General features: G+C 43.3%; 2 protein-coding genes across 2 annotated transcripts; both read left to right on the top strand.

Annotated features, from left to right (window-relative positions):
- Positions 1-1,016: 1,016 nt before the first annotated feature.
- On the top strand, positions 1,017-4,844 carry LOC115389882 (40S ribosomal protein S6). The gene is made up of 6 exons (XM_030093448.1): positions 1,017-1,127; positions 1,690-1,821; positions 2,474-2,684; positions 3,024-3,170; positions 4,097-4,254; positions 4,714-4,844. Exons 1-6 carry the CDS (start codon positions 1,122-1,124, stop codon positions 4,807-4,809), a joined length of 750 nt encoding a protein of 249 aa, XP_029949308.1. The 5' UTR covers positions 1,017-1,121; the 3' UTR covers positions 4,810-4,844.
- Positions 4,845-9,891: 5,047 nt separating this feature from the next.
- On the top strand, positions 9,892-16,362 carry LOC115390271 (WD40 repeat-containing protein SMU1-like). The gene is made up of 12 exons (XM_030094068.1): positions 9,892-10,017; positions 11,069-11,279; positions 11,359-11,511; positions 11,605-11,721; positions 12,420-12,542; positions 13,303-13,422; positions 13,521-13,637; positions 13,760-13,887; positions 15,240-15,366; positions 15,456-15,617; positions 15,939-16,091; positions 16,203-16,362. The coding sequence occupies exons 1-12, from the start codon at positions 9,992-9,994 to the stop codon at positions 16,299-16,301; spliced, it is 1,536 nt and encodes a 511-aa protein (XP_029949928.1). The 5' UTR covers positions 9,892-9,991; the 3' UTR covers positions 16,302-16,362.
- The last annotated feature ends 277 nt before the right edge of the window (positions 16,363-16,639 follow it).

Here is a 16,639-nt window from a genome sequence, read left to right as displayed (position 1 = left end):
TGTTTTTTGTTTTTTTTTTTGTTTCTTTTTTGGTTAACATGTGAGTGTGTCTGGAACCCACTGAGTGTGAATACCCCTGTGAGTCTTAAGTTAGGCATCTTTGGGTGTCCAAATGGTGGAAACATTCTCTTCATATTACAGATTACACCAGAGCATCCAAAAGCTTCAAACACTGTTGCTTCTTTGAGTGACTTAATGCACCACTTTGTGGTGCAAATGTGTATTACAAGGTTAGTCTGTTTGGGGGAAGTTGGATTACGGTGTGTGCTATTGAACAGACACAAACCCAAAGCCTTGTCCTTGTCAAAGATCCCAAAAGTGATACAAAAAAGTCACAAAATGTCTGTAAAGAATTACCAGACTAAATAAAGTATTCACAGACATTGAAATAACACAAGGGGGAAAAAAGCGCCTAACAAACTAACTACTGAAACACAAAAATACAAAATGTTGCCGAAGTACAGCACAGGGAAAGGGAAACTGAACAAGGTGCACATAAATCAATGACAAAATGTGACAAAATGTCATGACCCCCCCCCCCCCCCCCCCCCCACACGCGCACACACACACACACACACACACACACACACAAAATCATACGACAAAACATAGGGTGCTTCTACTCACAATCATTACAAAAAAATAACTGTAAAGAGATACCACTTACTGTCATAAATAACATAACAATCATCCTGCATAATATGGGGAGATAATTATTTTAATGTCATAATTTATTATCACAGTAGGCACGCTCAATGACGATGATGTTTTTGCAATTATTAATTATTCATAAATTGTTCTTTGAAATATTCCCTGTGTATCGTATATGATGCATATATCATCTCTGATAATTATTGGAAATTGTTATTATTGGGAGAAAAAAAATCCATAAAAACGCATGTTTGAATTTGGAACATGAATGAATAAACGAATGATCAACCATGTTTGATGTAGTAAAAGTGCGCTTCTTCGCTCTGTGTTATTTATGTAAATGTGTACTTGTAATATCTTCATAGTTCCGCGCTCCAGTTCTCGCGATAACTCGCGGGCCTATGTGAGATCACGGGGCGGATATCCGGCCTCTTTCCCGTGGCGGACCGTCGTTGGGTCGGTTTGGCAAAATGAAGGTACAAACATCTATCAAACTGTATTTCTTCACGTACACACGTTTCACTGAAAATATGCAGTTGAGATTGTAGCTATGACTCTGAACTTTAAATCGCTGCAGTCAGATGATGTTAAAGTCGTCTTGCCGGCCCGGATGAGCTTAGATTGCGGGTATGGTTAGCCTGGAAGGGTAGAGTCATGGCGGCGCACTGAGCGAAATGTGACCCGGTATTCAGTTTGTAGTGTTGGTGTTGGAAACTGAACATTTTCCTTTTCAGGCTCGAAGGTTCTCTGTGTTTCGTAATGGCGGTGTTTATTAAAAGTGTGACGATGAGTAGTAAATGAAGCTAATGTTAGCCGACAGTGGAGTAATGAAGAAGGCCTCAGAGCTTCATCACTGCTCTGAGATCAAGCTCAGACTGATTAATATTCATTTTAACACCACGTTTTGGTGATATGTATGTTTTCATGTAGGCAGGTACAGCGAAAGAAGTTCTATTGACATCTACATTGAAGTTCTAAAGTTGCATGGGAATCAGTGGCAACTCTTTCATACTCACCTGCCATGATTCCTCTCCACAGCTGAACATCTCCTTTCCCGCTACCGGCTGCCAGAAGCTGATTGAAGTTGATGATGAGCGCAAACTGCGCACTTTCTATGAGAAGCGTATGGCCACAGAGGTGGCTGCTGACCCTCTGGGCGATGAGTGGAAGGTAAGCATACTTTGCTTCAGCATGATCCAAGCCAACATGTTGGATTTATGTTGTTGCAATGAGACTTGATGGATGTGGTAACATCTACAGGTTTGGTCTGAATAAAGAAATTGATGACCATCAAATAAGTCATTAATGGTTCTGTAATCTTTCGCAGTTGTAACTCTCCTAAATTCTGGAGACTCGTTAAATCCAGCAGTCTTTGAACTGCATGGATGCCAGTTGTTTAATGAGCATTTGTTTTAAATCATTCACCAAGTCAGCCGTGCAATTGCATCCACATTTGCTTTAATCTGACCAAACCTGTCAAAACGTTGGCACACCATAAACCATCCTGCTCTCATTGTGGCCTAGATTATGGAATAATGATAAAGACGACTTCTACTATGACATTTAAGCAGCTTGAAGTAATGCACACAATGATAGCCCTCATGACTGACCTGTAGTCACTGAGGGAGAAAAAGTGATTTGCTAAAGAAACTGTGGAGCTGCGTCCAGATACAATCAGACCCTGACCCGTGGCTGGTTGAAACTGCATCACTCTCTCAGTTCTATTCAAGCTGCTGCTTATAAATGATGTGTTAACTGTGGATGTGTTTTAACGTGCTGGTTGTGCAGGGCCGCCCATAATCCACTGCGTCTGCTCCTGCAGGGTTATGTGGTGCGCATCAGCGGAGGCAATGACAAGCAGGGCTTCCCCATGAAGCAGGGTGTGCTGACCCACGGTCGCGTTCGCCTGCTGCTCAGCAAGGGTCACTCCTGCTACCGTCCTCGCAGGACTGGCGAGCGCAAGCGCAAGTCTGTCCGTGGTTGCATCGTTGATGCCAACCTCAGCGTCCTCAACTTGGTCATCGTCAAGAAGGGTACCGTGTCTCTTATTTTGCTTCCTTGAAACTATTTACAGGGAATAGTAAACAAAGCTGTTGATGGAGTGAATGACGGCACACCTGTGGACCTTTTCTGATTGATCAGTAATCATTAAGGGGGGACATGGTGTTGCCATAGTAACCGTAGAGCTGCTAACCAGATAGCAACCAGACCTGATGGTGGCTGGTTGAACTGCTTTGCTCTCCCATTGTTTCCTGATGTTAGGACAGTTGATGCCTTTCTCCTGAAAATGTATTGATTTGAGTTGCCAATGGGTGGGTTGTGGGCCTCACTCAGCTCTGCTTCGCTCATCGTGTGGATGTGTTCATTTTCAGGTGAGAAGGACATTCCCGGGCTGACCGACAGCACCGTCCCTCGCCGTCTGGGTCCCAAGAGGGCCAGCAAGATTCGCAAGCTCTTCAACCTGGCCAAGGAGGACGACGTCAGGCAGTACGTTGTGAGGAGACCTTTGACTAAAGAAGGTAAATCTCTTCCTTGCTGCCAACTTAGCTGAAGGTTTCCGACATTAAAGGGCCTCCAGATGAGACGTGATTAAATCTGGAGACGGTGACATTTTATTTCTCAATTTGCCAAAGTGGTGCAGGAGGATCCAGACACTGCTCAGCTTTGAAATGCTCACTCTTAGGATGTTTTTCTCTCAAAGTGACTTACTTTCTTTGGGTAACAAACGATGGCCAGAGCCTGAGCCATTTGATTGGTGTGGTCTCCCAGGGGATCCTTGGTTATCTGGGGAAATCTGCTTGTTTTTATTTAAGGTTAATTTTCCATCGTTTTTGGTGAAGTGGTGCAGCTTGTATGTTGTCATAGCCAGACGCGTTTGAGTTTGATGTCGGATGCATTAGTGAGCAGTAGTTTTACCTCCAGTGCTTGTTGAGTCTGCACATTTACTTTCAACTAAAGATTTTAAGCTGCTAAAAATTCAACCAAAGGTCACGTGAACTGTGGCGCTCTCCTGTTCTATGCATAAAGCCAACAACAGCTTGATTATGACCACAAAACCAAAACATTTTGAGAGTTTTCTGCTTCTGCCGTTAAAATGTAGCCATGGCTCTTTGAGTTCTGGGTTCAGAAGTTCAGCTCAAAAAACGTAGCAGGTGATGCATGCAAAGGTGAGATTTGTGAATGACGGCACACCTGTGGACCTTTTCTGATTGATCAGTAATCATTAAGGGGGGACATGGTGTTGCCACATTAACTGTAGAGCTGCTAACCAGATAGCAACCAGACCTGACTGTGGCTGGTTGAACTGCTTTGCTCTCCCATTGTTTACTAAAGAGATAAATACATTTTTAATATTTTGATTTGATTGTACAACTGTTGTGATGCAGTAGGAGTGTGTTTTGTGTTCACCTCTATAAGCGCACCCTGCGTTTCTCCTCTCCGACAGGCAAGAAACCCAGAACCAAGGCTCCCAAGATCCAGAGACTGGTGACTCCTCGTGTGCTGCAGCACAAGCGCCGCCGCATCGCCCTCAAGAGACAGCGCACCCAGAAGAACAAGGAGGAGGCCTCTGAGTACGCCAAGCTGCTGGCTAAGAGGATGAAGGTCTGCAGAATCTGCCTTCTTTTGATCATTGTTGTGCTTGACCACTTTGTAAAAGAAGTAAAGACAAATTGTTTGCAAGTGATTAAAAACACTTTTGTGTGGGAGATTAAGGGAACAGCTTATGATTTTTAACTGGAATAGTTTGGAAATTAAAAACAAAATCCACTTAATTGTGAGTGAAGCTATTCAAATTCATTCGATTTCTCTAGACCAGGCTCAAGACTGTTTTACAGTGTGGGAATAGATAGTGAATTTCTGAATTTACTTGAAAATGAACATTGCTGCACACCGTCGTTTCGACATTAGCTTTATGGTGCAGTCCTGGGCCGATTTTAAACTTTCAATGTGAAAGTGGCTTATTTGGACAGGATATTAAAAATGGGGGAAATCACTTTATTGGGATTTAAAGAGCATGTTAGTGTTCATGTTTGACACCTTTACCCCCTCTCTCGTCAACAGGAGGCCAAGGAGAAGCGCCAGGAACAGATTGCCAAGAGGCGCCGCCTTTCTTCTCTGAGAGCTTCCACATCCAAGTCAGAGTCCAGCCAAAAGTGAAATCCAAAAGTCAAATAAAATGTTTTGCTGAAAAAGTTGTGGCTATTTATTAAATTGGATAATTATTTTCAGTTTTACTGACGCTGCCTAATTCTGAGGTTCAACATGAAACTGGTTTTTCTGGACTTGCAGTAGTTTGTGGGTATCCTGTTGATGTAGATTGGAGTTTAAATTTCCTGGTGTGGGTCATTGTTTCCACTTCTGCCTTTTTGCAGAAGGCAGTGTCATGTAAGTTCGAAGTAAATCTACTTAAAACTAAATCTGGCCTCCAGGCCTTACACTCAGAAGTAACTGTGGGGAAGCCAAAGAAATTACATTGTTTACTTTTGCTAGTAGAGACACGCAGTTTCCCAAGGGAGTATTTTTTAATAAATCTATTAAGTGTTTCCTGGTGTTAATCTGAAATCAATCTAAAATGTTGATTTACATAGACTGGGAAAGAAGCATTAGCTTTGGTCGGGAAAGAAAGCATGAAATAAAGGTTCAGCTACAAGGATAACACTTTTGCAAAAGATTTATTCCCTGTCAGACAACTGAAGGTGCACGAATTCAAGTTCAGCTCTCTCAACATCAGTGGTTCAGACGTCGTTCAAAGTTGCAGCCATCTTCAGTCGTGGACAGCCTGGTGTGTCTCGGCCGCGGGGCAGTGGGAGGCGGTCCCCGTCCACGCACCGGGTTTGATGCAGGCGAGGGCGTCTCAGCGTTTAGGTGACTTCTGGCTTTGGATTGAACCTGCTGGGCTGAAAAGATCAAGTGATACATGTGGAAGACAAAGCAAGTCACGTCCAGTGCCTGGCGTTGCAGGTACTCCGGAAGGCCCCGAAGTTTCCGCATCCAAGTCAAGCAGCTGGCCTGAGGGACCTGCATCAGAGCAGGAGGACTGGGTAATCCCCCATTGATCTGTTTAGGAAGACAATACAGAGGTACTCAGCCACAAGCAAACAGATGAGAAAAATGTACACAGGAAAGGAACGTTTTCAGTATCTAAGAAAAATGAGCATCACTATTATAGTTTAAAGTCACTTGACTGCTTCAGACAGAAAAGATTAAATGAAATAAACTCAATTAATTCCTTTAAAAACATGTTTTTTTTGGGATTAGCCATTTATTGGAAGATGGTTATGAAAGATTAAACTATTTCATTAAAAGGTAGACTTGGAATTTTCTTGTTACTGATAACTCAGATGCAACTTTAAGACAGAGAGTACAAATAATACCACAGTGGACAGGTTTACCAAAATCAAACACTTCTACTGTTCTAACAACAGACGTAGAGTGCTAGACTTTCAGGATGGAACAAAATTACCATTAAGTATTCTCACTTATTATTACACCACCTGTCCTTTCTAACTCACCTGAGCAGACTGAACCTTGGCTCCAACCACACTGTAGGTTCTCCTGCACAGCTTGACAGCGAGAGTCACAACTCGCTCAGGGTAACATTTTTGGACTTTGGCAGCCTCAAAACCTTCCACAGATGATTTGTCTGCTCCTATAAAACAAAGATAAATGGTATCAAATCTGTTTTCACAGCAGATACTCAAATAACTAGAACACTACCTTCATCTTCCTCAGGGGGAAAGACCTGGTCTAACAGGGTCTCTGAGAAGTTCAGAGCAGAGTCCAGGCTCACATCGGCCACAGACACGGCTCTCTCCACCAGCGACAGCTTTGCCCCGTCGTGTTTCCCAGTCGTCACCCACATGAGGCCGTGCTGCACTGCAGCTTGAATGTCATGCAACTTGTTCTTGGCAGAGGCAACAATCTAAGTGAGGAATTATGAGTTGGTCCTTTTGGGAGAAAATGTGCCGGATTGGGATGTTTGCTGGAATTTAAAAAGAAGAACTCACCTCATCTGTGGGTGCAAGGAGCACAGGGAATGAAGCCTCCAGCCAGTCAAGACTCTTGCAAGCAACAGCGTTTGCAATGGAAACTGTGGAAAACATACAGCAGAGTGTGGTGTGTTCAAACTGCCTCAGGAAAATCATCAAGCATATTCACATTCTTAATTTGACATTTTATTAAATTAATCATTTTTGGATTGATGCTGCTAAGACAAAGTACTTAGTGGTATAACATGTATTTTTAAGACTGATGTGGTTTGATCAGTAAGCAAAATATTTGCTTCTCTATTTTATATGAAATCAATTTCAATGTGATAGGATTACAAATGAGTGCATCATCATAAATCAGTTATAGTTTTTCTTGTCTCAAACGTTCAGAGTTTGTGGGACTCACTGTGCGGCTCCAGTTTCTCGATCACCGGTGTCACCGTGACACGGGCGGCCGTCACGCTACTCTCCAGCACGTCGCACACCGACGTGAGGCCGGGATGGGAGCGCTTGGTGTCGGTGTACAGGACGGACAGTCCGGCGCAGGCCGAGCGGACAAGCGGTAGCTGAGCCAGCCGGGCAGCGGCGCTCAGCAGGACCACCTTCTGCAGGAACACACACCGATAATGCAACGTTAATCCTGCAGGGAATTCAGAATGAAGTGAGATTAATTAATTAATTAACCTCCAGTGTGCAGACTCACCTGATTGTTGTTGTTGTTAAGAAACATTTTTGCCTCTGTCTGACAAAGAACAGAAGGTGAACATGAAAGGAAATACTGAAGAAAAAAAACAGTCCAAAGAAAAAAAGAAAAACAGCGACTCAGGTGAGATCTTTATGAGGCGTGGTCACGTGCTCAATTAGCGCACACCTGTGATGAACGAGACTTCAAATCTCGTGATACCTCAAAAGAGTGGAGAAAGGGATCTCACCGGACCTATTGAGTGAACAAAAAAACATATTTTAGAAATTGATATATGGTTAGAAAATTGTGTTTTAAGCCACCTCAAAAAAAAAAAAAAAAAAAAAAAAAAAGAAAAGAAAGAAAGAAAGAAAGGAAGAATCTTCATGACTGATGCCTGTTTGTTTCTGAAACCAGCCACTTCGAAGTGGATAAATCAGCAGTTATAGAAGCTGGATGGATATCTCTTTATAATGGTAAAGCTTAGAACTGCATCAATAATGAATCAATAAACAGTATGGGCTAGATTTGACGATTTGAGCCATTTGTTCACTGTATCACAGCATGCAGAGGATAATCACAACAGCACAGCAAATCTTTGACTGCCTTCTCCCCTCCCTGATGGACATTTACACCCCCTGATGCCACAGCAGAGTACAGAACACCATCAATCACAGCTCAGCTTGTTTGACCTGTTGCCCTCTGGTAAGTCTACAGATGCAACAAGTCAGAGACAAACACACCCAGAAACAGCTTCAGAACCGCCTTTAATTCACACATCGGTTGATTCACATATTCTGAACATCACACTTAAACATCTGTGAAGCAACTGTGAAGTCATATTGCTCTTTTCTTTGTTTTATTCTACTATTTCTGCTTGTTACATTTTGCTCATTGTATATTGGGAGATACGAGTATGTGCCACAAAGCACTTTTGTAAAGGAATCCACACTGACATGTGATGCTACTGCAGCCTTAATTACTTTCATTTGTGACCCAAAGACATGAACATCTGCAGATATTCATAACATCTTGGACTGTAGTGGAGCCAGAGTGGGGGCAAGGGGGCGGTCGTCCCAGGGCCCACAAGGTCATAGGGCCCCATTTCATGTGATGTGTTCACATTCACTCGTAAATAAATTATTAAAAAAAAAATGTGCAGTGTGTCCGAGAAGGTATACGCATATAATTGTGGGCTCCAATTTGCCAATTCTTACATTACGACTGTCCATGAATGCATCAGAGCTGTAAGCCAGCGCTGATTGGCTGTGCGGCATGAACGAGTTTTTTCTTTGCACTTGATCTGAACTCTTTGGAGGGAAGTTAAACAGTATGCTAAACACTATGCTAGCCGCTAGCGGTACTGCCCGAAACCTAACATCGGAGCCACTGGTGAGTCAGTGAAACCTTCAAAAATATTATCTTTATCAGAATGTGTCTTAAACACCTGCCTATTTGAATGTGCCTTGTGTTGCTGCGAAGAGACCGCGGAGTCTATTTTTTTTTCTAATATACATGAATTCCAAAAGATATAGATAGCTGTGTCTATATCTATCTGAATAGATTGTGTAATTTTAGACCAGCTGTGTTCATTTTATATTTAAGCTTTATCAAAGATGGTACAGATTTAGCCAGCGACTTTTTATCTGAATTTTCAGCACCATGGACAGCGACGCTCTGGGATTGACAGCTGTCAGGCTGCATTTGTGTGTGCCTGCCTATGTGTATTTGTTGTTTAGAACAAGTTTGTCAACTGGTTTGTGACTTTATTCTGCTTTCTGAGGCATATAGGTTTGCTTGGCTCAACAAAAGTGAGCATTAGTGTGTTGTTTGATGGTAGGATGAGGGATTGTTTGAATGGTAAAATTACTATCATAAGGGCCCATCGAGAATGCTCCGCCCCCCTCTGTACTGAGAGGCACGCTCAGCCTGATCTTGGATCATCTGCGACAGTCATGCTACAAGGAGCCATACCATGTATCTAGATTGCTTTTCAAATGCATATCTTTGAAGGTTTTCATAAGCTAATTGCTCCAACAGGAGGCTGATATTCTTGCCAGGGCTAGAAATCGTGGCTTAACAAGAAGCAAAAGCAGGCGGATTGAAAAAACAACCTTCAGTGAAGTGGCTCATTAACACTCGGAGTGCGCGAGAGCATTAAACGGCATGTGTAATTAGAGACAAATGTGGTAATGGTCTTTAATCACCGTGCGTACAGGGACTGATAGACTCGGTGATCATGAGGCCCAGACGCATCCAGCTCTGCGTCTGCATGTTGATGAGCAGGGCGACCACCAGAACTCTCCCTGCTCCTGAGCGAGGAGAAGCACGCTCTGAGCCACGAGGTTCTGGTGCTGATGTTGCGTTGGTGGGTGTGTGTACCCTGAAAGTGCCGCTGCAGCATCGCGCAACGTGCCCGGGAACATCTCCGCGTCTCCGGATCCCGCCTGCGTCAGGAGGAGGAGGAGGAGGAGGAGGAGGAGGAAGGAGGTGCAGCTGCAAAACGCCAGTCACAGGGTTTAGGGACTGCTGAAAAAAAAAAGCGGCGAGACACAAGAGGAGCACGTGTAGTGGGTGGTCCTCTGCAAGCAGCCTTCACGTGGCTCTAGCGAGCGCCGAGCCGCCACACCGTCAGTCCAGTGCGGCAGCGGCAGGAGGCAGCAGCAGCATGACCGTGGAGATGGAGCCTGCGGAGTAAGTGCGCACTCTGTTTTCTTCTCTCTGACTTTTAGTTGATTATTTTAAATGGAAAGTTATTATTGCTTATGTTTTTTTAAGGCCACCTGTGTGATCATGCAAAAAGAAAACACTGTTTTCTTTAAACCCATGTGGGTTTGCTACGCATCACAAACTGGGATGCAAATTGTCTCCTTTTGGATATTTAATAGAAAATCATAATGTTGATGTGATGTTTATATGTCTATAAATAGTTCATGCATCTGTCTTTTTGCTCCGATGCTGTTTTCGACGCGCACACCCATGTGGGGTTAGGTTGGGGACACTCCCACCCAGTCACACAGACCTTTAATATTAATACCTGCCATTATTGTGGTCAGTAAAGCATGCAATAGAATTTCTCTCAAGAAAGGAGGCTCAGAATGGTACATTGAGTCACTTTATTTTGAACAAAAAGAAGGTCCAGACCTCAGACTTCTTTCATCCAAGCAAATACACGATGTACTTCAGAGTCAGGATCACAATTGTTTGTCATTAATACAACGTATAATGAACTTTCACATATGTGCCTGTAGATCTAATGTGTTTACCTGTCGCACGATAACATATGGGTGCTTCTCTTATTGGACTGTTTTCATGGAGAAGAAAAGTGCCTGTATTGTGAAAACAAAGAGTATTGTGGGGAAAATAATGCAAAGATAATCTCAGTGCAACAGTGGGTGATGTTGATTCAGAGAGCAGATGCTTAAAATTGTGTGTGTGTGTGTGTGTGTGTGTGTGTGTGTGCGTGTGTGTCTGTGAGCTAAAATTGATACATGGAGAGCCATAAAATTTAATGTCCTGCAGAAATGAGAGACAAGGTTGAAAATAATTGCTCAAACGTGTTCAGTGTCGGACACGATGAAATTCCATGAAAGGCAGGATTTTCTGTCCTCCAGAGGAGCAAGCTGCAAATGTAATCCTTTGTTTTGATTTCGGTTTGGAGCCGCATGTGACCATTTCTAACAGTGAGACGATCAGTCTGTGTTCCCAGTGAGCCCTTGTTGACACCTTTACTTCCTTTCTGTAGCGTGATCCGTCTGATCATGCAGTACCTGAAGGAGAACAACCTCTACCGAACGCTGACAACCCTACAGGAGGAAACCACAGTCTCCCTGAACACAGTGGAAAGCATTGACAGCTTTATTGCAGATATAAACAGAGGCCACTGGGATTCTGTCCTGCTGGCCATTGAGTCTCTCAAGCTGCCTGACAACACACTGATTGATCTTTACGAGCAGGTACATTTTTATGCTCATTCTTGTCTTGGTTATATTCTGTAAATTAGCAGCTTTTGATCAGCACCGTTTCCTTCGAAAGGTTGTGATGGAGCTTATTGAAATGCGGGAAGTTGGCGCCGCTCGGTCCCTCCTCAGACAGACGGACCCGATGATCATGTTGAAGCAGACCCAGCCGGACCGCTACAGGCATTTGGAGAGCTTGCTGACATGCACCTACTTTGACCCTCGTGAGGTGAGAAAAAAAAAAAAAAAAAGCACGTCTTCCCTCAGGACGTGGGACTGGAGTGAACTTCTTCAATTAAGACTGTCATCGCTCTCACTGCAGGCGTACCCAAAAGGCAGCAGCAAGGAGAAGCGGCGCAGAGCGATAGCCGAGGCTCTGGTGAGCGAGGTCAGTGTGGTTCCTCCTTCTCGCCTCATCGGCCTCCTGGAACAAGTCGGCGTGAGTATACCGATCGATAGTCTTCTCAATACTCACTGTAATTGCATGGCCAAGGAAGCAACTGAATCAATACTCAAATGGCTCTCAGCCGGTGAAATAAAGATACTAAACAAACTCCTTCTTTCTGCTTTTTTTTTCCTCACTCTTGTTATTGCACAAACTTATTATAAGGTCTACAAATCATTTGTTTTCAAAGACTCCTAACTTTGAGCAATGAGTGTCTACATGAAGATGAATTTTTTTTCCAAAACTGTAGATGTTTTCAAGTCACAACTGAGACTTTTAAGCAATATTACACCAACCACAGTTCAGCAAAATGAAACAAGCATAACAGATCATTTGATTTGTTAATCTGCAGAGGGAATTCAATCACACCCCCACAGTTTCATAGAAAGCTCTCTGGGACATGGATAACAAATAAGAGCTTTCTGAGGAATAAAACTGAGAACGTTCAACATTTGGTTGTAATTGTTTAATGAAATAATTGTACATTGCGGTTTGAATTTGAGTGGCTGCTATTATGATTACTGAAGCAATACTTTATTATAGAAAGCAGTGATTTAAGAGGCAGAAATATTCAAAAGATCAGTTTTTTTGGTGTGCTTCTTGGTTTTATCCTTTAATTTGGGTTTTTGACTGTGATACTTAAGTATCACACAAGTGTTGTGTGTGACTACTGTTCTTCCACTTTATTGCAGTCGTTGAGACTGCAGCAGTATCCAGGCCATCTCTCCCCTGACATAAACATCAACACATCTGGCAGCAAAGAGCGGCTGGTGGAGAAAGAAAGCTACCCGACGCAGCTGTACCGCCACATCAAGGTAAACACACGTCACCTCACATTCTTCTGTCTTTTCTGTGAGTTTGAATGCATTTTGTAGCTGTTATGGTAATCAACAGCTTTACACATGGGGCCCATTCATTTGAATAAAGCATTCCCTCATCTGTGACTCTAACCTTCACCATTACAACCGGATGATTACCCACAATGAAGCATTAACGCTTGGAGGACACGCCAACCCGGAAAAAAAAGGAAAATATGTTGTGGTTGAGCATTTTAATCACTACTAGGTCAGTCAGAGGTCAGTCCACAACTGCATAAGGCTGTCATGACACCAGAAATAAATTAAAGCAAGGACACACACAAACACCGACACATACACACATACACACACATACACACACAAAAACTAATTGCATTTTTCACCTCAAGGGCCTTCTTTTAGCCTCATGCGGTGTTCTCATCACTTGCATCCAGATGGAGCTGCAGAGGGTCACACTGAGAGTGGTCAGCCCACACCTGTTAGAGGACTTCATGTTACCTGAAGGTCAAATGACGCTTCCATGCATCCATCTTCTATCCCACTTTGTCCAAACTAAGATCACAGGGTGCTGGAGCAGATCTCGACTGACTACGGCAGAATGAAGGGGATTATCACTTTAGACAGGTCTCCGGTCTATCACAGTGAACACAGGGACACACAGTGCTAACCACTGCTCCACTGCACCGCCCACGTGAATGAAAAGTTGCAAATAAAATCACGGAGCTTGATGTTTTCTGTGTGTGATTTAAATCCGCAGTTTGGTCGACGGTCACATGTTGAATGTGCTCGTTTCTCACCCGACGGAAAGTATTTGGTGACTGGATCAGTTGATGGTTTTATTGAGGTCTGGAACTTCTACACGGGAAAAATCAGCAAGGTGAACGCCGTGATGGATTATATATCGTACTGTGCATGTTTGCTCGTGTAGCTGTTGTGTTTCATGCATTGAATGCTCTGTTTACGTCGATGAATCAGGATTTAAAGTATCAGGCCCAGGACAGCTTCATGATGATGGACGATGCGGTGCTGTGCATGTGCTTCAGTCAGGACACAGATCTGCTGGCCACTGGAGCGCAGAATGGCAAAATAAAGGTGGGATTGCTTTTCATTTAATTTGTTCATTTAATCTCATAATGTCAGCACAAATCTGATCATATGTGTTATTGATGTTGTGCAGATCATTTTTTCATGGTGTGTGTGTGTTATTGGGACAGGTGTGGAAAATCCAGAGTGGCCTGTGCCTGCGCAGGTTTGAGCACGCTCACAGCAAAGGCGTGACTTGTCTGAGCTTCACGAAAGACAGCAGCCAGATCCTCAGTGCCTCTTTCGACCAGACCATCAGGTGGGGTTCGATGCTGTGGTGTTTATATTTGTTCAGTGAGTCAGCAACCTGCAGCTTCTGTTTCCCAGCAGGGATCAGAAGCTGCAGGTTGCTTTAGGATCCTTTAGGATGTGTGGGTATTGTGGCTCTCAGAGCACTGATGATGGATGGCAGATGCTCACTGTCCAGTGGTTAAAATTTCTCATTTCATGATGTTCAAACTAACTATAAACACATTGTGATCTTTAGTTTAATATACACAGGATTTGGAAAGCTTTGCAAACCATTAGCATTACGCTGGATAGGGATTCAGACAGGAATTAAAAGTTTACAGTGATAAACAATAAAAGCAAATTCAAGTAAAATGAAAATCCTTACTTGAGCCTACTGTTGTCAAGACTCCAGTATCTCGCACTGATCTTAGGAAAAACGTGAGCTCTTTGTTGAAGCTCTGACTTGTCTGCTGTGGGCGGGAAGCGAGAGATATGACTTTCCTCAAACATGATTCATAAAAGTTTTGAAGGAGCACACATGGGCGCCAGCTCAGCTGAGAAAACACAGTAAGCTTTTCTTACATCCCACAGAAGATGAACAGAGTGTGGAAGAGAGTAGAACAAAACAAACACAGGATTACAAAACAGAAGCAGGCATGTCTTCTTGAGTTAAGTTGTCAAGTTTTGTTTTTTTTGTTTTTTTTTTGAAGAATATCATATTTACTCCACTTTAATCAGTTTATTATGTTTTTGCCATGACATGATATTTATATCGACTATTAAAACATTCTCAACATTAACGTAGGATGTTTATGACTATGTTTAAACCTTTATAACATCAGTAAAGGTTTATACAGGTGTCATCTGTTCTTCACATACAGAGTCCCCCTCAGTGTGACGACGCTCTGAAGTGTGTGGGTGTTTAGTTTCTGATTTCCTGTCCATAATGCATATCTTCTTCATAGCCGAGGAGTTTTAATGTTATTTCTGACTGCTGGAGGGTGTGGGCTGAGCCTCTGCACATGTGCTGTGTGGGTGTAGCGCAGAAACCATGTGCTGAGGCACAAAGCTGCAACGTGTTCCTCCGCTCGCCGCTCCACGAGCCTGGAGAATTGTTTACAATGGTAAATCTTCTGTCGGGAGACGCAGTGAATCCGTGGGCAGGAGGCAGTTTGTCACGGTTTTGCTAATCGGCACCCAGTCACTCAACTGGAGCTAAAAATAAACACATCAGCAGCTCAGCGGCGCGTCTTTGTCTGCTCTCGAGCGAAATCCGCTTTTGGAGTTTAATAGCGGGTTGCTGAAACGTTGAAATGAGTCAGCACTGCTTTGATTTCAGTCTCTTTCAAACGCTCACTTTTCTAACAATGTTGCTTTCAGGATCCATGAGCTGAGGTCAGGCAAGACACTAAAGGAGCTAAACGGCCATTCATCATTTGTAAACGATGCGTCTTTCACTGGGGACGGATCTCACATCATCAGCGCTTCATCTGACGGCACGGTTAAGGTATTAATGGGATTATTATTGTGACACACTATTAAAGGATTTGCACGGAATGAAACATCGGATTGTTTTTTTTTCTGTGTGATTTTCAGATCTGGGATGCTAAATCCTGTGAATGTATCCACACCTTCAAGTCTCTGTCGAGAACATCAGATGTCCCGGTCAACAATGTGATTCCCATCCCCCAAAACCCAGAGCACTTTGTGATCTGCAACCACTCCAACACAGTGTTCATCATGAGCATGCACGGTCAGGTGAGCGCTCTGCCGATCGCCTCATATCATCCACTCTCTTAATTTGCCAATATTCAGGTTACTTCTTTAATTCATCATTTTTCTATTGAATATTAGAAAATACCTGCAGCAGAAATCAATGCCAAGAAGTTCAGACCCTGTTTTAAAAAAGTTATGATGAGGAATTGAATTGAGTTTTAAAGTCCTCATCCAAATCATATTAAATGTTTTCTTTGTTTAGATACAGGTGTTTTAGGCTTGAAAACCTGTGAAACTAAAATCGTGCACCTGTGTGACATCTGAGTGTGTGGAGGAGTGATGTTTTCTCTTCCCCCTCCTCAGAGTGTGAAAACCTTCAGCTCAGACAGAAAGGAGGGAGCAGACTTCGTGTGCTGCACACTGTCGCCCCGCGGGGAATGGATTTACTGTGTGGGGGAGGATTTAGTGCTGTACTGCTTCAACTACACGACAGGGAAGCTGGAGAAAACGCTGACGGTAAGCTCTGTTGCTAATATTCACAAATGATCAGAGTCTCACTGGATTCTTGGCGTCAGTGAGGGCCAGACTGATGTGTGCGTAGTGACCCGTGCTCGTCTGCGCCCACAGGTTCATGAGAAAGACGTAATCGGCATCGCTCACCACCCACATGAGAATCTGATCGCCACGTACAGCGAGGACGGCCTGCTGAGGCTATGGAAACCCTGAGCTGGCGGCTCCATCGTCACGCCGAGGACCCAGAAGGACGCTCACATGGTTATGAAGCACTTTGTTCGGTTCTTTTTTCAGTATGCAATAGCAAATATCAGTCAATACATCTATTACTTGATCATATTCTTCGTCATTAATATGATACATTTTTTTATTTATTTCAATGAGATGGTTATTGTGTTGCCCTCTACTTAAACAAATAGTTATCCTTCGTAAGGCCAACCAAACCGCTGCATTGTTTTAACCATGAGGTTTTTCTAAAGATAACTAACTTATGTTGAGATTTACCTCAAACCAAATGGGAATATATTGACCATGATAACCTACTGTCACAT

This window comes from Salarias fasciatus, chromosome 6, assembly GCF_902148845.1.
Source record: "Salarias fasciatus chromosome 6, fSalaFa1.1, whole genome shotgun sequence".
NCBI lineage: Eukaryota > Metazoa > Chordata > Actinopteri > Blenniiformes > Blenniidae > Salarias > Salarias fasciatus.
This window is presented reverse-complemented; position numbering and strand designations above follow the sequence as displayed.